This window comes from Podarcis filfolensis (assembly GCF_964270895.1).
Source record: "Podarcis filfolensis genome assembly, chromosome: 2".
Taxonomy (NCBI): domain Eukaryota; kingdom Metazoa; phylum Chordata; class Lepidosauria; order Squamata; family Lacertidae; genus Podarcis; species Podarcis filfolensis.
In genome coordinates, this window is record NC_139605.1 from 31,828,516 (window position 1) to 31,850,366 (window position 21,851).

Consider the following 21,851-nt stretch of genomic DNA (forward strand, 5'->3'; position numbering starts at 1 on the left):
AAATCCTACTCAGCCTTGTCAGGTAACCAGATAATCCCATTCTCCAGGTAAAAAGGGGGGGGTGAGTGGTGAATGGGTGGGGCTGCTGCTCCAAAACAGACTGGGGGGGGGGGTAAGGCAGCCTGAATATTCGCCTCACTCCTTCTGGATCATCCTTCCTGCTGCATGCAAGGGGACCAGAATGCCCTTCTCTCTTCCTCTATAGATTGAGAGTCAAAACGCGAAATAGACAATGAGGGAACACCATTTAATTTGAGAGAATTTGTGCAGTAGCATGGAATTAATTACACTTAACAAATGCAAAGCCTACCCAGATCGTACTTTGACACACTTCAGAAAATGAAGATTTAGAGAAAGCCCCTAACTCCTATATCAGTTTCTTTTAACTGCTGAGCAATTTCTTTTTTTAAAAAAAAAAAAAGTTACTTCAGAGGAATTGGATCACATTCAATCACATTAATTAACCCATTTTGCTAAAGGCATTTTTAAAATCATCTAAAGCAGAAAATGAAGTTGCCTAAGATCTTTCTTGTGCATCTAACACAGCTTTGGTAATCTATTACTTAAGAAGGTTTAGTCAGTAATTTATTGCCCTTATTTGTAATAAAACTTAGATACTAGAATCATTACTGACCTAACTTGAAGCCATTTAATGATATGCATAGCATCAAATGTACACTCTTCAAAATGCTCCCATGCTTTCCTTAAAATGGACATTTGAAATGCATAGAGCTTCTCCTTCATATGCAGATAATCAGCATTGTCAACTGGGATAAACTTACCATCATAGGTCCTGCCAATGGCTATCACTTTGCTTGCTATGGTTAATGAAAGTGCCTTGCCCAACCAAGTTACTTCCTGAACTTATCAGACCAACTGGGGGCTGTTCCTTTAGTTTTATCCTGTGGTTGAGGAAAGCCTAATCCTTCCCATATGCTGAAGAAGGCAGTTTCTCACTCACTTACCGGTCCTAGTACTGGTACAAGTACACAAGGACAAGAAAGAGGTAGAAGAAGAATCCTACACCTTATTTTTCCATCTGTGAAATTTATCCTGGATCAACTCTGAAGCTTTAGCACATTTTTCTGTCTCCCCAGCCACCTTGCAGCATGCATACCTTGCTTGGTAATCCATGGGTTTTAGCGAACAAAGACGTCCTGTTAACACTAAAATTTCTGCATCTGCAATGAGACTCATTCTCCCTTTCCTCATTCTGGATGCCACAATCTGTTATTTGGGATCCTACAAGCTTCCAGAGCTGATTGGAGGTGGAGAAGATAGTGAAAAGGAATCGCCTTGTGCAGGCAGAAGTCATTGCCCTAATGGGGAGACATCATTGGATGTGTTGCTCAGACCTCTGATGCGAAGGACTCTGATGTGAAGGACTTATGTAGCAACCCTATACACACCTGAGAGGCTTACTTTTGACAAAGGGTTGAGCAGGCATGTATTGCCAGGTGTCCATGTCTGTCTGTCTGTCTATCTGACTGTGTGTGTCCATGTGTATATGCTTGTGTTCCCTGTCACACAGAGGATTACCTTTTCCAGTGTGTGTACAGAAAACAGAAGCACCATGTGAACCACAGGTTGTTGGAATGAGGCAGGGAAAAGGTTGTGGTTTTTCCCCTTGCAGCATCCTGAGGACAATACACAAAGGGAAGCCTGTTTTTTGCTGGATTACAGTGCATATTTCTCCCTTCCCACTTTTTGTTTTTTGCTAATTGCCACACACACACACACACACACACACACACACACACACCATAGACTTTGTTGAAGGAATTCAGCTCTATAAACCAGTCAAAATTTTTAAAGAGTCCAGCCTACATACTTACTGGAGGAAATGCAATATACCTAGCTGAATAAAAGCTTCAGTTGAAATTTAAGGTTTTAATACAGTGCCTGATAAAAGGATATTCATCCTGTTTCACTCAGACTAAAATGAAATACCATACAAATCTATGGTTTTCTCAAGTTGCTTTTTATCTGCTAGTAGTTTGTGAGAAACAATTATATTTCTGATCATTAATATTATATTTTTTAATTATCTTAGAAATAAAGCTTTGTTGTCTATGGTGAAACATATAAAAGCAAATTAATATGTTAAGCAAAGTAGTGTTTTAGATTTTTAATTTTTCTTTGTGTAATGATTTATCAACTTTGTGTTTTGGCCTTTGCTGTATAATTAGCAGTAATGCAGTAATGCATATATATATATATATATATATATATATATATATACACAATATTCAGTTGCCAAATGTAGTAGATTTCTTATTGTCTAATAAGCTCTATTATTAGCTCTATTATTTATGAAGTATTGGTCTGCATTTTAAGGTGCTTCTAAACCCAGGGCCAGATAGATATAGAGATATATGAACACACACACATTCTAGTTTTTAGGATGGCCATTGTTCAAGTCATCATGTCATGTAACAAGTCAAATGAAATGAACCAAAATGCTGTTTCAACACAACCATCTTAATAAGGAGCATCAGAGCGACACATGGGTAGTTGACTTTTGAAAGCAGTTTGAATACAACATTTGAATTTTTCTCTACACAATTTTACAGCTCATTGATGGACTCCAGCTATGATGATGTGCCATGTAGCTCTCAGAAAATAAATGGGAATTGTGCCACTCACTGCAGATGAAACTAGTGCTCCTTGAGCTTAGAGGATGTCTTCTATGAGAGCTGTCCTAGAGGGTATATTTTCTAAATGCAAGTCATTATCTCCCTGACTAACAATGGTCCTTCTAATCCAAACATCCCGTTTTCACAGTGGCCAACCAGATGCCTGTGGGAAACCTGTGAGCAGGACATGAGCACTAGAGCAGTTTCCCTTCCTGCAGTTTCCAGTATCTAATGCTCAGGAGCATTCCTGCCTTCAAGCATAGAGGCAGAACATAGCTATTATGGCTCACAGCTGTTGATGGCCTTCTCCTCCACAAATTTGTCTAACCCTCTTTTAAAAGCTATTCAAGTTGGTGGCCATCACTGTCTCCTGTAGGAGCAAGTTCCATAGTTTAACTATGTGCTGGGAACACTAGAGTCAGGAACATCTTGATGTCACCTTCCCTGAAGAGAAGAACTGGGACCACAGGAAGTTAATTCTTCTTGAACTAGGTTTTCTGCTGTCTTTATGGTGCCGATCGTGTGTATCTTGGTCTTGTGACTCATTCCCCCTTATCTGTCCCTAGAATTTGATACTCAGAAAAAGATTGCCTTTGAACATGAATAGATGATAAATGGAGACTTTGCTTCGCCTTATCCCACTGTGGGAGTGGCAGATTTGCCTTGGGGAGGTCACAGGTCTTCTCATATGTGAGGGTGGTGGGTAAGCTCAGTTGGTAGAGCATGAGACTCTTAATCTCAGGTTCATAGGTTCAAGTCCCATGTTGGGCAAAAGATTCCTGAACTGCAGGGGGTTGGACTGGATGACCCTTGTCGTCCCTTGCAACTCTACAGTTCTATGATTCTATTAACAGCCAGCAAAAGACTCAGCTTATTGCTTCAGATCTATGACCCATAGATAAGCCTTAGACCTTTCTCCAAAGTAAACTAATGGCTATTAGTATACTGTGTGGCAATAAATCCCATATATTAATTATTATATGAAAAAGTACACAATTATGCTTTGGCATATTTGGCAAAGCATTCAAATTACTAAAGTAGTTTGCAATGTGGGCGCCTTTCTGCTCTGTTCCTTTCCTCCTTTTGACACATAAGATTTGAATTGCTTTGGTTCAATTATTTTTCAATGAGTAATCAATCTTTATCTTGTATCAATGGGATCATATGAAGCATCCCATTGCTCAAATAAATATTCATAGAACACTCTAACTATTAATCTTAAGGGTCTTGTACTATTTCTAAAATTAATATCACTTGCATTCCCCCCCCCCAATTATAGATGTAAAAAAATGCAGCCTTGCCTTTAATATTGCTTGGTTTTACATTGCTCTAATTGCTTGAAATGATTTACTTTTCAAGTTTTCCACATCCAGTTGTCAATTATCTACAAGCAATCAACGACTTACTGTCTGAAAAATCTTTAATGTATCTTTGTGCATTCTGATGATTTCTTTCTTGAACAGTACTCTGGGCTGCAAAATTAATTGCCTCCAAATGGAGGGCTTATTCAAGATTTCAAAAGCTGGTTGTTATATTGAACTCATACAAACACTAGAATCACTGAAAACTTCATGCCAGTGCTGACTTTGGTTAATGAACTGGCCCAGTGACAAGCCTTATGTCATCACTATTCTACTGATGGGACCATTTTAGAAACACTGGCAATTATCAAAACAAAAAACAATTCCATATTTCATTTGAAATCATTCCCTTAGCACAAGGATTTCCAATAGGACTTCCTGTTTGCTCTTCACACTCTCAAAATCTGGTCTGGGGATTTCCCCAACTCTCCAGAACAGGGGCATGAAGGGCAAGGAGAAGTCTCACTGTGCAGGTAAAAGTCATTGCACCAACAAGATGACTTTGTTGGATAAATACTCTGAATGTGCAGGTGGATCCTGCTCCACCCTCTTTGTGTGAGAAGAAGCAAAACACCATGATCCCTGAACCAGGGACTGTGGTTTGTGCCACTCCAAACAACAATAATGTAAAGCTGTTCTTGGTTTAGTAGCTTTGTTTGGAATGACACAATCCTCAATCCCTGTTTTGGATTAGCACTAAACCAGGGATTGGGGTTTGCTTTCCCCATGGGCTGGAGAGAAGAGGGTGCTGTCTGAGCATTCGAGGTAAACGACTAACTGTGGTTTACCATGGTGTGCAAACTGGGCCTGTAATTGGGAATGCTGCCATATTTATGAACAAGGCCAGAATATTGTTTACTACTTGTTATGGATGGGAAGGAGACAATATGACAGAAGCATCCAATTGTTGGCATAAGCCCAATGTTTCTTCTTGCATGTAGCTCTAATTCTTCACATTTCCAGTTCCCTCAATGAGCTTTGCTTTCACTTCTCACCTGCCAGCCAAGTAGTCATTGATGGCAAATACATCTGTGATCATAGGCTACACACAAGGTTTTTCAAGATGGACAACATCCCATGTTTTTGCTTTCCATTGTTGTGGCTTCTTTCTTATTCATTGACTGGAAGAAGTTGACATAATGGGTTACATTCCAGGACCATGGAGGGGTTTTTTGTTTTTTGTTTAGCCTTAGCTAGAGGATATTCTGACAACCTTAATCAAAAATAGATGCACTATTTTTGATTAAGGTTGTCAAATGTGGGGAGGGGATGCTAAATTATCCTCCCTCTCATATTACTAAACCCAATTGTCTTTTACTCTGTAAAAGTAACTGAAGTATAAAGTGTGGGATTTATTTAACTGACAGGGTATTAAATGTTATAGCTATTATCTCCTTCTGCAGTGTAAATTATTGAATTAAACCTTCAGTTAGTTTGGCAATAGTGGCAGATGAATATTACGACAGTACAATGCAGCACACAGTATCTGCCACAAAATCTAGGTCTCCCTTATAAGTCGGATTGCAGGGAACAAAATGCTTGTGCAGTAGATTGGAAAAAGGGTTCATTATTATTTATTTGTCTTGACTGGGAACACAAAACTAATGACATTCCATTGAGAAGAATTCATGTCAGGATTACTATACATCATAAAGACACATCCCCCTAACTTGCTGGTGAAGATTTGTCTCTGTAATTAGATGTCTGCTTCAGCAATACTTTGGTGTCTGAAGGACATGGCCAAGTTCATGACATAAAACAAATCACCTGCACAAAAGAAAAGACTTTATCTTTCATGCATCTTGCACAATAGTAGTAAAGGACGGTGCAGTCAATGTAGTGATATCATGGAATTTCATTGTAGCTAGAAATATCATTTTGGGCTTTCTTATATGTGGTCTTACAAGATTTTTTAAAAAATAATAATAACAAATCCTATATTATTTCATCTTGCCTTTGCTCCATATGTACAGTTTGCATGCATGCTTGTCTGCTGAACAGATAGTCAAAACTTACTTGCAGCCACATATTAAATAATTTCCAGAGTAGTACTAGTGTTAGGGCAGATCCATACCATACATTTAAAACACATCCAAGGCACACTGAAACCACAACCCGGCCCCTGCAAAGAATCCTGGGAACTGTACTTTGTTAAGAGTGTTGAGGATTGCAACTCTGTGAAATGGAAACTGCAGTTGCCAGGATTCTTGGGGGGATGTTATATGCTTTAAATGTGCACTGGATGTGTTTTAACTATGTGGTGTGAATCTGCACTTAGCTGCAGCAGAAAGCACAAAGACCCTTGTGACTCCTTAAAGGCTAACACATTTATTATGGCATGAGCTTTCATGAACTCCACTCCACTTCATCAGATGCATGAAGTGTCCTCCTGAGTTATGTATACACAGGTCCAGAGGTAACAAAGCTTTCAGGCGCGAGGGACACATTAGCCATTTAAGAGCTTGACTTCTCCTTCCTCAGCCTACTCAGGAGAACGAGGAGGCAAACACTAGTAAGTGAGGTTCCCCTAGCAGTATAACAGACCCAGGAGATCACCACACCGCTCTTCTGGTTTGGGATTCTTTTCTTTCTAGAAGATCACGCCCTCCTGACTGAAATGAGACCCAAGTAGGCTGCATCTTCACAGACTCCTGGCTCAAACCCAGCCCTCCAGTTAACTCTTGTTTTCAAGGCACTCTCACAAGGCACTGCATACTGTCTGTCTAAGTTCAGAGACTCCTTTCTCTAGCTGTAGATATTCTCCTCAGAGTGGACAACTGAGAACTAACTCTTTCTCTTCTCTCAAAACCATCTATCTGAACCCTCTCTCAGAAACTGCTCCTTTTATTCTCCCTCCCAAAGTGCCGTCTCTAACTGGGTAGCCAATCAGAGAGAGGCTCCAGCCCTCTGGTGGAATTCTGCAGCACTGCACCACCAGATTCTGATCTATGACACCTTTTCCTTGAGGATGTGAAAAATTGATATCTTCCTGGACATGAATATCAAACACTTTTGTGAAATTCAAATGTAAGTTTTAGGCTGCAGTCCTGTGCATTTTTATCCAAGAGTTAGTCTTAGTGCACATTTCTGGCTCAACAGGCACAGGATGCACTTAGATGGGTTATATCAGAGATAGAATTCATAGACATTAAGCAATATACTTTCATAAATGTACCATATCAATGCAAGGTGGCCAAGAATGGGGGGTGTGTGCATTTCCTGATCTGGAAAAAAAAACCCCACAGGCTTCCCAGGGGCTTTAATTGAAGGGCAAGCACCTAGGAAAGCAACCAAGTACAGACTGCTGGTGAGATGATTTGTAGAATGAAAGACTTGACACAAACACTTCTTAGGCAACTCAAAGGTAAGGTAAGGTCAGCAAATACTCTGCCGATGAGAATTTCACCAACATTTTCTCTTCTCCTTTATCATTCTTAATGCTATTTCTTTTCCCATTAATCGGTGGAGGGGTGACTGGCTGGGGCAGGGGGTGGGATAGTGTGAGAATTTTTCCGCACAGCACCTAGTTTGTTCGGTAATCTTCCAGGAGATGGAGGAGAATGAGCTCTTGAAATTTCACTGCAAAGCTATATTGTCATCTTTACACTCACTTAATAAAAAAAAAATGTTCAAGCAGCATTTTCTCCCTTTATTAGATTTTATTAGTAAATGTTTACTATAGAGCAACTATTAAAAAATACAACACAATCAATTGAACAGATCATTTTCTATTTTTATTCATAATATGGGCAAAAGTTCAAAAGATAACATTGTTGGGGGGGGACAGAAACAATTATTGAGAGTGTATCAGGTATTTATTTACGTAACCTGTAGGTCATTGTGGGCAGCTGTAAAAGCTTCCGTTTCTGTTATGTTTTTACAAAGTGTATCATTATGGAACATGTTAGAAAGCTATTACTGGTGTTCTGTATCTTTCCTCAATCAGCAAACCACATTATAGGGACTAGCTTGCCTGAACTGCAAAGATGCCATTCATTAAGGCTATGTTTTGAAAAATTGTATTGTTTCCTGATATTCCCCATATAATTATGATTACACTTTGCACCTCTGCAATAGCTCCTGTTTGTACCAGGGAGCTATCAGATGATAAAAGGATTATTCTAAGTTATATTTAAACTATTTTCAAAATGTATGTTTTATTTTGATTTTTACACCACTTTTCCTCCAAGGAGCTCACGGTGACATGCGTACCAAGCTTGTAATGTTTTCTCTATTAATTCATTGTATTGTATACCACTTTGGTAACTTTTGACTGCAAAAATGGTTTATAAATGTGCAGTTAATAAACACTCCCATCATTCTTGATCATTGACCACATTACCTTGGGACTAATTGGAGTCCCACAACATCTGGCCTGCCGGAAATTTCACAGCCCTGCTGTTTACCCTAAATTTGGCTAATCCAGGGGCCACCCGCTCCACCTCAGATCCAGTTCCAGTTAGTTCAGGAAGTGGGAGCAATGTTTAATTAGGGTAAAGCCTATTTAAACATGCACCCCAGATGATCAAACCCTCTGCTCCACAGGATCAGTGCAGGGTAGGGCATCAGGCAGGCAGGAAAGTTACACAGTGATGGTTGCCAACCTTCTCCTGGGAAGATGCAGCCATCAGTGAGGGGAGTCTCAGGCTTTTGTGGGTTTTCCTCCTAATGCCTGCCTGATTCCCCATCCAACCTGACCTATAGGGATCCATTGTTGTCTGAGCCCAGCTTGACCATTGCCGAATGAGTGTACAACATACATATTCATACCAGTTAGTCATGTTTATATGAATGCCTGAATATGAGTATATTTAGCACTGCATACGTTTGCTTTTGCTGTATCGTTGGCGCCAATAATAGCAACGGAGCAGAAAACCAAAATGAACTGGAACTGATTCCCACAACTGCATACAAAAGAAAAATTTGCAGCCTATGCAAAAACAAAACAAAAAAAGGAATATAAACATAATTAAATCCTCTGACAATTTATGATTATGAAACAAAATGTGATTTTCCATATGCTAGCCTCACTCTGTTAATCTTTATATTGGTTTAAGACGGTTTCATATAACAAACAAATTCTCTACCCTATCTGTGGGCAGATTTCTCTTCATGCAGGAAAGGGGGAGAAGCTCTTTCAGTTTCTCAGGGGTGAGACCTACCCTTAGCGGTGGCAATTGCACAGCTTCTTTCTTTTTTCCTGAGGTTTCTCCCCACTGCCACTCTAACCAGCAGTAGCACCGACAGTGTTGGCAGCCTGGTAACTGTTTCGCATCCTCCACAATGTCCCAGACCTGGCATCACTCCAGGGCACTGTGTAGGGAAAATGACAGCTGCTTCTTAAAAAAACAACAGTGAGAATGCTCAGAGAAAGTTCTTTTTCTGGCTTGTCAAAGAGAGAGGTGGGACTCGGCGGGAGGGAGTCTTTCAGCTTAGCTCTAGTTTCCACGCAGGTGTTTTGTTTTGCTTTGCTTTCTTCTAAAAAAACCCCCCAACGTGTTCTTTAAAATAAATGTTTCATTTGCACAACCCATTCTATATTATACCCTAAGGAAGCTGAGAAGAAACTCTTCTTTGATGGCAAGGAAACATGGTTTGTCTGAAGTGCAATTACGATAGTTTAAGCTACTGCTAATTTGGAGTCTACCACTGTTGAAGAATGGGCAGATGTCCTCTTTTGTCCATATGCTCCTATATTTTATACACTGTTTGACGTCCATCAGGTTTCCAAATCTGTCCATTAAAAGTCCAGGAACATTATGGAGGCTGTGCTGGCAGCTGGTGTGTGTGTGTGTGTGAGAGAGAGAGAGAGAGAGAGAGAGTACTATACAGGCTGTTGCTGTATTTCCAGGACCACTTAAGTAATTATTGGGTGATTGTAATAATGAAAAATCATCAGGGAAAGTCTTGAGTGAGCAGACTCTTGAAGGCTTTTCCAAATGGTGAGGCTTTTGTTGGGTACTTGCTCTGCCTTATTCACCGAACTTTTAAGAGGAACCTGTACTTAAGCTGTGCCTGTTCTTAAAGCAAGTTCCCATTTTTTAAATGGAGGTTGTCATTGTCTCTCATTTCACAAATTAAAAGGGCAATTTTCCAAAAGGAAAAGGGGGGAGGGGTGAATCCACAGCTTAGGGACCAGGCCGTGCACCCCTTTGTCCCATCCTGCCCCCACAATATTGTTGTTGTTGGCATCCGTCTGTCTCGAGAGACAATGGAGTTCACCTCTGGGCGTGAAGTCAAACTTCTGGAGAATCACAGCGCCTGCTGTGGCTGTGACCTCTTCAGGGTACAAGCCTGGCCAGTGTGTATGGGAGGTCTTGGGTTGCCCAGATGACAATACCCCCATCTTAGCCACGCTGATGTAGTCCAAAGGAAAGCAGAGCAATACATTTGGCACCAGCTTGGCTGCACAATTTGCCAGAAGGAGGCAATATAGTCCACTGTATTGTTACAGACAGGAGGTGTGGTTGAGTGTTCCATTCTATAGTGTTTTCTATTAACTATAGTATTAAATTATAGCAATTATTTCTAAATATGCACCTATACATATAAATTAGTATATGCATTTTTATTTTTGGTGATGCATGTGGCCTGTCTACTTTGCTGAAACACACACACATACACACACACACACACACACACACAAATTAGGGTGTGTGTGTGTGTGTGTACTGCTACTTTAAAAGAAGGCAGGGAGCAGACTGGGGCTGTTTTGTTACAGGATTGAATTATTGTAGTAGTCTGTGTTTAGACCTCTGGTGAGCTGATATGAATGTTAAGTGTGATTTTCTGCATCTCCCTGGATTGGAGTACAGCAGATGAAGACCCGAAGGGAAAACCAGGCAGGTTCAAACTAGGGCTTATCCTGCTCTTGGGCGACAGAGGGAGGGAAGAAAAGTATTTCAGGTGGTTACGCATTTGTTTAAGGCCTACAAATCAATTTCCAGAATCAAGGTGGCAACCTAACTTGATTCAGTGTAGACCTAATTCATGCCCATTAGTTAAAGATAAATCAGAAAATGCTTGGGGGTTCTCATCCCAGTCAACGATAGCTTTCTGAGTCTGGTGGGCTGAAAGAGACTTTATGGAAATAGACAGCATTTTAAAAATATATATGATTTACTACATTTTATGGCCTGTTATGTCACTTACAACATGCCATCCTGTTCAGACAAGTTTAATGCTTTATCTTTACAGCCACTAGTTCATCTCAGCCTGTTACTGATCTGACACACTACATGTTGGCAGCTCTCTGTTTTTTCCTTAGATAGGTTTTTTTTATTTTATGAGTATAACAAACGTATATATGTTTTGATATTCTCTTCATAATCTCCCCACCCTTGGCCTGCAACAATTATTGCCCTTCTGGATGTAGACCTTCCTCTCATGTGCCTAGTCAGAATCCTTCCAATATCCTCTGAGATTATGAGGGAAAATACGATTGTCAGGCATCATCCCACCTTCTAGTTTCCAATATTAGTGTAAGCCCCAGGTCAAACTAAGATGATTCTAGCCAAACAGCTAATGCATGTTATCGTTCACAATGATATTCCTTAAGGCTACTCAGCCAAGTGCCACTCAGACATTTTATGAGTCTCCCGCTGCGTTTTGTTAAATGCTTCTCTTCTCAGAAACAAAGCTAGTTAGAATATCTAGATTTTGTTCATGGGCAGATTGCTACATTTAAAAGAAGATGTTAGCAAAGGAAATGAGTTCTCCGGCATTATCTATTAGAAATCTGCCATCGAGAATCTGAATATAATTTAATGCTGTCATTAGAACATGTCTAATGCCCTGTTTGGAACATGTCTTGTACCAAATCAGATCATTAGTCCATCCAGACTAGGGGAGCATGGCAGGTGAGGTGGCTGGATCAGGTGTGGCCACTAATGGAAGGGGAGGGACGCCAGATTATGATGTCACACAGGGCCCCACTGAAATTTGAGACACTAAAGTCCACCACTGTTCCATCTAGCTTAGTATTGTCTACACTGACTGACAGGGTCTTTCTATGGTTTCAGGCAGATGATGTTCTCAGCCCTACCTAAAGATGCTCAGGGTTAAACCTGGGACTTTTTGCCGGCAGAGCAGATATTCTACTATTGAGCTACACCCCACACATGATGTGAATTTTAATCTGCTTTAACATTAAACTTCTTGTATGTTTTAATGAATTGTAATTTCCCCTGGTTTTATAGTGTTATCTTTTTATAAACCGCCTTGCTGTTTCATACCATGAAGTGAGGCATAAATTATATGAAGTAAATAAAAAATAAATCCACCAAATGCATGGAAGGGGGAGCATTGCCAGGCTTAAGAGCCTGGCCCAACAATGCCATGCCCAATTAACCCACAGACCCCTGTGCATTGGAAGGAAGCTCTAAAACAGGCATAGGCAAACTCGGCCCTCCAGATGTTTTGGGACTACAACTCCCATCATCCCTGACCACTGGTCCTGTTAGCTAGGGATGGTGGGAGCTGTAGTCCCAAAACAGCAGCCTATGCCTGCTCTGAAAGAGGCACTTCTGAGTTTGCTCCTGCCAACCCTTCCAGTTACTTGGTGGGGCCAGTGAGACACATCAATCTCAGCTGGTTAAGTTGCTCCTGACTGTCATGTTTACTGCATACAAGAAGACAACTAAACAGGGCCATAGGCAACATTGCTTCCATCATATCATCCATAAAGGATATTAATCATATCTCACAATCCCAGAACGCTAGCAGTGTACACCCACTAGTGCATTAGCATTAGGCTTCTTAAATGTTAGTTTCTTATACTACACGACAAACCACTTTTAAAACTATGGGGCAGAGAATCCAAAGTAGTTTGTCACAGGGCATTATGTCTCTTGTCCAGTTTGGGAAAGGCAATCCTGTTGAAGACACCTAAGAAAACTTCTGTTGCCCTTGGATACATTTGAAGTAATTGCTGGACCATCGAGCTAGTCTCACCCAAAGTGACAGAGTCACCCACTTCCTGCTTGAAGAGGCACATACCTGTAGTTGAGGTAGCTCACAGCAAGGCAGATCCAGGTCTAAGATAGTAAGTTATTGTGGTCCCCGCTCCCTCTCCCCAGTTCAATACTTCAATAGTTAATGAAGTATTTGTTCTTAACTGGCTTCTTCTTTAAGAAGATAATACAGTAGCTCTATGGATTGTGGACATTGTTAAATAATCAGTTGCTACAGAGGGCCACTAGATAAATGAGTTTCAGAAGTATTCTGTTCTGTAGTAGCAAGATTTATACACATGGGCTTAGGTACATCAAATGATTGCTAAATTTAACAAGGATAAGAAATGTAGTATAAAAAAGACAACATTGGCAACTTTATGGCATGTAGGGCCCTTGAGGAGGGGCATAATCATTCACCTACATAAATGTGACTTTCTGAAAATATGACCAAACTAAATGCATAAGAATGAGTTCGCTATTAACATGGGTTATATTTTTTAACTATTGTATTATTAAAATGTACTTTTTCATTTCTAATTAATGATTTATGTGTACATAGAAGTAAAAATGAAAACACCTCCAATTGAAAGTAAACTCTCTTTGAAGGAACAAAAGGAATGAAAATTCAAAGATTTTCATAAAACATTCATAAAATTCACACATATTTTCTTTGACACTTCTGTTGCAAAAATAAAAATTAAATTAACTTTTCATAATCTACATCCTCCAATGCGGAACTTTTAGTCACTAAAATTTCTGAACTCATTAAATGCTCTAGAGATATAGTAGAACATAAGTAATTTTTAGCTTTTTTAAGTGTGTTGAACAATCTTTCACTGATATAAGTCTTCATTTGATATAAGTAATGTTAAAAAAAGAAAAGAATTGCCACCGTATTTGGAAATGGAGCACTCAGGCCTCCAATAATGAACTTGTTAAGTACAGTGGGGTACTAAGGCACAATGCCATTAGGATGGAGCAGATCTGTGGGCTCAACCAGCATTTAAGCCCTCTGCCATACTTTGGACCCAGCCCAAAGTAGACTTAGACTCAGACTTAGACTCAGCCCAAGTCTAAGACTCAGACTTAGACTCAGCCCAAAGTAGCCCTGCTCCTCCATGGAGTTTGGATCTGGTGTCCTTTACATTGGCATAACTTAAGCCCTCCTCCCATACTTAGGATTACTCCTTTGGTCATACCCATTAATTTCCTCAACCCTTAACTGTTTCACAATTATGAACCACAGGTGTTTCAACATCTGCTTTCTGTAATGTGGTAGTGAAAGCAGAGGACTCTCTCTCTCTCTTCCTTCCCCATTTTTGCAGAGCAATAACAGTTCACATATCAAGGTGAATTTACCTAATTTACAATTTCCAAAATAATATGTGAACTGAAACACGGGCATCTTTTGAAATTCACACTCCTCCAGATTTTGCAGTGCTGTTCTCTAGCCAAGTAATATGTGCAAAAATGCAAATACTGGGCCAAGGTGTGTGTAAAATGAATATATTGGTGGGAAATGTCGTATATTAGAGAAAATATAAATATTAGGCGAAATGTGCTTTGCAAAAATCTGTATTTTAGGCAAACTTGCATACAAAAAGTGTATAAGGAGAAATTGACACAAAAAGGCTGATTCATTTTCATGCACGCTTCTCTTTTAAAAAAAAAAACTTTGCAAAGTGATACAGAAATGTGGAGAACTGAACTTAAGAAAGGAAAAAAATGAGAAACTGGGAGAAGCCAAAGGTGGACAAGATTAAGTGGCAAGTCCTAGTTACTGCTGCAAGTCTTCCCATGGGGCAAACTGGGGATGCAGAATGTGGTTCTTAGTAGGGTAGAAAAAAAATCTTTGAGAGATGAGGAACTCTGGGTCTTTAGAATTTGTAAATAGGTGAGCACAATTGAATTCATTCCTGAATAAGCATACAATAAACACAATTGCAAGGAATTAGATTTTGACTAAGCTTTAGGAGAAGTATTTCAGCAGTGGAACTGACTGCCTCAGTATGTGGTAGGCTTTCCTTCGCTAGTGGTATTTAAGGAGAGGCTGGATTGGTATATCTCAGGGATGCTGCAACCTGCTCTGTGGATTATTCATTGAGCTTCCAAAGTCCCTTTCAGATCTACAGCTATGTGCCTATGGTCAGACTGTAGTCTTGGGCATACATTCTTAGGAGTAAGTCCTATGTAATTAGTAAGTTCTACTTTAAAGTAAACATAGAGAGAGTTAAGTTGCAAATTCCATGAAATTTGACACAGGATTTGTGAAAAACCCAGGGGAAAAACAACAACAGGTTGCTTGGTTTTTGAACATTTTAAATTATAGTGTGGATTACAGAATTCAAAATATGCATGCAGGAAACAAAATTGGATGCTTGCTAACATGGGATTTTAAGGTCATGACAATCTACGCTGGCATAATTGCCTGATTGGCTGGTTCTATCAATCTCATTTTGACAGAGCAAGCCCCTTGCCTTGCTTTCCAGGACTTGCTCAAGGATCTTTCTGCTCGAGCAAGATACGGGCAAGGTGGAGGTAAGAGCCATCTGTATGAAGCAGGGATACAAACAAGGGCCTTTCCTCGCCTTCATTATGTAAATAAGCCCCACAAATCTTCAAGAAATGAGGTGTTATTATCAATCAGACATGAAATGTTTGCTGCTGTGTGGGAAGAGGAAATTGCCGGCAGACTATCTAGGATAGGCTGGAGGCAATTTCCCCATGTAAGATTTTGAAATAAAGGGCATTGAGTGCCATATATTTATAAAACCTTGGTTATGAAAGCAGGGAGGTGATGTGGTATTAAGGGCACATGAATGTTGGATATTTGAATCGTGTTCAGACTGCTTGCTTGCTTGCTTGCTTGCTTGCTTGCCTGCCTGCCTGGACTTCTGCTCAGCTGTAAAGAGAACCTTTCCATACAGCAGGGATTGGGCACACTGGCTCTCCAGATTATGTTGGACCATCTTGCCAACCATTGACCATGCTGGGGCTGAAGGCAGCTGGGGGCAGGGGGCACAGATTTCTCATACTATCCATATAGGAGATGTAAATGTATTCCCATTCTGCCCCAAGCATACCGGCTTAAGCTTTCCTACCCCTGGTCTAGGGAACAGAGTGTGGGAAAATTCAAATGCTTTCTCAGCTGTGCACCTCACCAAATCCATGGTTTTGAAGCTAGTCTTTCAACCAGAAAAGTGCAGTCATTGAATTTAGAAGCTTGGGGGGGTATTGGTCATTGACTGTCATAAAACAACTTGTACTTAATCTTTCAACCTAACATCTCACAGGGCTGTGGTGATAATAAAATGAGGCAATTGCTTGTATGCTGTTGAAGAGTCATTTCTTTTTGTCCCAACCCAATGTGTGCATCAAAAGCAATGAGGGGAGACTTTCTGCAGAAAATATTTCCTTGGTAAAAAGTGGCCAATGGAACTCAAGGGTGTAACACAGAATCCACATTTAATTAGGCTTTAACTGGTAAAAGAATATTAATTTCCAATTGTTGTTTCATCTCACAGATGAAGAAACTTCGCATGGACCTATTTTTATTCAAGAGCCATTTGATGTCATTTACTCAGTGAGTTCTGAAGATCCAGAAGTAATTTTGAACTGTACAGCTAAAGGACATCCTTTGCCAATCTACAGGTAAGGTTTTTGTTTTTCAACTGTTACCATTTTGAATGGCTTTGAGAAGAGGTTAATGGAATATCACTCAGCTCTACAATTTTTCAAATGAAGACTCAGCAGCAAAAATGTAAGAAATGAACATTGATGTGGTGACAGACAAAAAGAAAGAAGGCTGAACCGCTTAGTTTTAATCACAATAGGCGTTTGTGATGGGAACAAGGAATTCCTGTCATAAATTCTGCATGCAAAAACTCTCTATGCATCATCCCCATTCCTTCTCTCTCATCTCTTACTCTTTAGCTTCGTTTCTCTCTCTGTAGAAAAGCATTATTTGATATGTTCATTTAACAGTAGTGAAGTGATAATGACAAGGCCCATTTACAACATCAAGCTAAATTTTCATAAGTTATTTTAAATTCCATTTTGGTGTTCCACAAAATAACAAAAACTTACTTTAAAACTTAAGTACAGGTATAATTGGCTATGAGTCAAATAAGCCAAGATGTGAAATACAGGGTTTATGGGATGTGGCTTCAGGGTTTTCCCCCCAGCAATGCAGGGTGGGGCGGAGGGAACACCTTCATGAAAAAATGAAGGGAAAGGTTTGGACTATCTTTTTAAAATCAAGTGCCAAGTCCCCGGCCCAAACCCACAACCTAGTTAGAAAGCAATTCCAAAAAGAAATGTAGGAGGTCTCAGGGACCAGGAGTCTGAAGCGGAAGAGAACGCAGACCCAGGTCCAGATGAACTGCCACAAGATGAACCTGCAGAGCCACTGGCCCACCTGCTGGGCTCAAGGATGTGGCACTGCTTTTTATGACTCCCAACACTCCACTGCAGAAGACCCAGGTAGATCTGAGCCTGCCCCACTGTTGTCACAGTAGGAGATTACCAGAAAAGGCTGGGCTTTGCTGCTGACAACAAGGCTGTACCACCTCCTGTTCCTTTCAACTTCAGAACACTGTGTTCCTAGAGCACTGCCTGAATCCTGCCTGGCACTTAGTTTGGGCTGGGCATTGATTGAGGGAGCAGGGCAGCAGTGACACCAGCCCTACAGGGTTCCTTCAGAGTCCCAAATCTGCTGTCTTTACTCCAGGGGAAAGCTGGTGAATGCCTTATTCCCTTAGCAAGGAAGCCTGGAACTTTTCTAACTATTAGGACCCCTGCCAAAAGCCAGGGAATATTAACTAAGTTAAGTTGCCCTACCACCTCAAAGCACTTTATCAAAGCTATGTGGTTTCCTCACTCCAAGCTTTGCCCAACTATTCAATCCCTCCCTACTGCCTCACACACTGCCATTATTTTATATTTTATATTATTTTATATTATTATTTTATATTATTTTATATTTTATATTCCTGCCTATCTGAATTGGTTCCCCCAGTCGATAATTCCAACCAATTAAACCATCAAACATTAAAAAACTTCCTATACAGGGCTGCCATGAGATGTCTTCTAAAGATCAGCTGGTTGTTTATTTCCTTGACTTCTGATGGGAGGGAGTTCCACAGGGCAGGCATGACTACTGAAAAGGCCCTCTGCCGTTGCTGGTGACACGGAGCTGGTGATGAAGCTTCCCTCTGGAACAATCACTGCTGCTGCTGCTGACTTTTTCTCTCAGCCTGTCTGCCTCACTATATGCTGAAGAAGTTTAGGTATCCATCAGCTTCACTCATCAGTACCTGATTCCACCTCCAACTCAGCTGTGCTCATTTCAAACTGGTACAGGAGTTGAGCAGTGCAGCCATTGGGTCTGACCATCACCAACCCCTGACACCGTAATTTTAAACTTTGGATGGGAAAGCCAAAACCTCCTAGGATTACTACTAGGTTTACATGCATGCAGTAGAATCCCTCAGAATACGCAGAAAGTGTTACCGGTATATTGGGAAGTTCCATCCCACTATGTTTTTGCAGAGTGAGGATGAAAGTTTGTTTTCTGTGGTGACACTATACATTTAAGGAAAGCCTATTGACTGCAGTAATAATTTTTTTGCAACTTCATTTCAAAAACCCATAATGCTTAACGACCTTACTACAAAAAAATATGGCACTGAAGTGAGCACAGAGAGAATGAGTAAAAATGAATCATTAAATCCTGCATTGTACAACAAACTACAGAATAAAAGGGCTGACTAGAATGAAAACAAAACAGAAGACAAACTATAAGCATAAAGTACTGTATATATTATTACATATGAGAACTCTGCAAAAAAAAATGTTCTCAGTCAAACTTGGCCTTTATGGGTGCAATCCACATCCTGTTAAGTTAATAGATTGCTATTTCACCACATACCAAAGACAGTTACAGGTCAACTTAGCTGGCTGAAGTCTTTTTTTCTATTGTACAAATGGGATTTGGGTGCAGAGAGCATTTTGAAGGGAAGAAAATTTTCCTGCCCCGGCCACAAATTATGCTGCATGAAAAAACAACAAATTTCCTTCCAATTTGGGTGTATGAATCCACATGCCCACACCACCCATGAATTGGAGAAACTATTATTGTGGTGAATTTCTTCTGTGCCACAAAACAAAAGGGCAAAAAGCAGGGATCACATAGTTGAGGTACTCAACCTGAAGTGCAACTGGCATGCTTACTCAAACAGACTTTTCAGGGATATTGACTTAATGTATGACTCCTATTCTGGCAGTACTCTCCTGCTGTATTGGGGTTTATTTTGGCACATTTTTAAATTGTTTTAATGATTTGGGTTTAATTGTATTTTACTGACCCTTGCAACCTACACATAAATAAAGTTCCCCTTCTTCTCAGTCTGGACCCGTTTCATATTGGGATTCAAAATGGCTGTTTATACGCCATACATATAAATCACACAACTCCCTCCCCCAACCAAGAATCCTGGGAACTGTTAAGCATGCTGGGAGCTTGGCATTGTGCAGGGTGAAGTATCATTCCCAGGTATCTTTGGGGAATTCATGTACTTTAAACGTATAGTGTGTGCTTAGCTTAAGTCTCCTCAACCACCTCAAGCTAGCCAGCCTTCCCTCCTTGTCCTGCCACCCCATTCCCTCAGCCCCCAACTCATCTGATGGTGGAGTGGGGCAGTAGTCATGATGGCAAGGTTGCATGGTGCAGATCCAGGCACCCTGTAAAATTATTTTGTAACCATTATTATTATCTAGTAGTGCCATGGGCACACTCCTGTTTGCAGCTTTCTAGGTGTAAATGAATTAAAGAAGCCTTGCATGAAGGCATCCAGAGATACTTTTTTTACTGCCCTTGGCCACTGTTGATCTACCACCCTCAGGTAACTGTATAAGGAAAAGGTATTAGGAAAGGGTTTGGGCAGGGAAGGAGGACCTATGGCCCTCCAGAATTTGCTGGACTATATCTCTCATCATCCCTGTCCAGTGCCCAAGTTGGCTAAGGGTTGATATGAGTGGGAATCCAGCAACAATCTGGAGGCTCACAGGTCCCCCAATTCTGATTTAAGGGTTCACTGGGAATTGGGGAAACATATAGGAGGCAATAGATGGGTGTTTTGATTCCTTCATGCACCTGGTAACATTATCAGAAAAGGGGAAGGGTTTCAAAATTTGATATTTGGCTAAAGAGAATCTGTCTATTTCCAGTTTTTTGAGATAACACCCTGCCCCCAAGTCCAATTCTGAATCTAGCAGAAGGCAATTCATCTCATCCATCACTAAAAATAATATTTTTTTGTGAGCAAACTGCATAAACTACATTTTATTCTTCAATACCAACCATCCATTCAGTTTAACAAGCTGAGCATCTCTCATCAGAGTGATTCTAAAGCTATTTCAATTTTGTGCTATGAAATGCAGCACTGAGGCCTGCACTGAGGCTTGGAAAGATTGTAGGATCTTGTTATTGGTATGCATCCTCTGCTATGTTTTCACCTGTTTTAAATTTTAGATTGCAAGCTTCTCTGGGCAAGGATGTGTCTTCTTGTACTATGTAGAGCACCATGCAGAGTATTGGTGGTATATACATTTTATATTCCATATTTAAACTTCAGGGGAAAGTCTGCCATTTTGTAGCTAAACTGGCGATAGCCATGCACAAGGGAGAGAAACTGGCATCCTCAAAAAGAAAACCCTAATGCAAGGAATTTCCTCCTTTACTGCAACCTCACCAGTCCCAATATAAGATGTTGGGGACTGAACTTTGCACCTTCAGCATGCAATGCAGATATGAGACATAGGGAGATAAAAAGGGTACAGAAATAGCCATCTCATTGTCTCAATAGGTCGTTTCCAGGTTTGCACTGAGAAGTTATTTTAAATTTCTCCTGGAATAGAAACGTGAAGACTTGTATAGATATAGAAATCAATAGAAAAATCCAAGACTTTAATGTAGCTGAGTACTCTGCACCTACCCACAATAAACAAACAAACCAAGAGGTAACAACAGTGCTTTTTTTCTTTTCTAAAAAATGTTTAGGGGTACTCTCATTTTCCTACTCATATTGAAATACTACCCCTCAATGAGGCCAAACTTAGATTCATAAAATGTTTAGGGGTATGTGTCCCCCCAGAAAAAAAGCACTGAGTAACAGCAAATTAATGAATTCTTCTTCTTTCATAGTCAGTTCTTGTTTAGTGTGAAACATTTTAGAACATATATACACACACAAAACCCACCACCAAACATATTGGCACAAATTTCACAACAATGAAGTTCATTCTTCACATTATGCATTGGAATTGCCTGTGGTCCTGAGTGAGAGCCCTGCTTTGTGGTTCACACTGAATGCTGTAGGTCAGGCTCTGAGTGGTTTATGACAAGCCTGCAGTGTTGTCAAGCAGCACTGGAATTTCAACAGAAGCTGAAAAACTACAATAGTGCAATTGTATGTTTTGATTTTACCCCACATCCCAATTGCCGCTTGGGCTGAGAGAGCAATATACAACAACCCGGCAGTGGAGTTCACTCTTACATACCTATTGCAGTTTGAATAACTGTGCTGAGAGCCAGCAGCTTACAGCTGCCCTGCAATATCAGGCAGTCGGCTGCATGCATTTCGTGCTTTCTGGTTCCAGTTACAGATAGGTAGCCGTGTTGGTCTGCCATAGTCAAAACAAAAACAAAAATTCCTTCCAGTAGCACCTTAAAGACCAACTAAGTTAGTTCTTGGTATGAGCTTTCGTGTGCATGCACACTTCTTCAGATACACTGAAACAGTGTATTTGACATGCTTTCTGGTGACACCTTTAAAAGTTCAAAAAGTAAAAAATAAAATTGGCTCATGAAGTAAGACCCAAGTTAGAGGAGGAACTTCTAT

General features: G+C 40.3%; 1 protein-coding gene across 7 annotated transcripts in view; it reads left to right on the forward strand.

Annotated features, from left to right (window-relative positions):
• The window catches only part of LOC310756457 (contactin-6-like), a 187,518-nt gene that overhangs the window by 51,667 nt on the left and 114,000 nt on the right, over positions 1 to 21,851 (forward strand). For all 7 annotated transcript variants that reach the window (XR_014544887.1, XM_083600580.1, XM_083600579.1 and 4 more), the window contains exon 3: positions 16,476 to 16,602. Coding sequence is in view for 6 of the 7 variants with exons in the window: in XM_083600580.1 (XP_083456706.1) it covers positions 16,476 to 16,602 (127 nt within the window). In the remaining variant the exon portion in view is untranslated. The remainder of the gene's footprint in view (positions 1 to 16,475; positions 16,603 to 21,851) is intronic.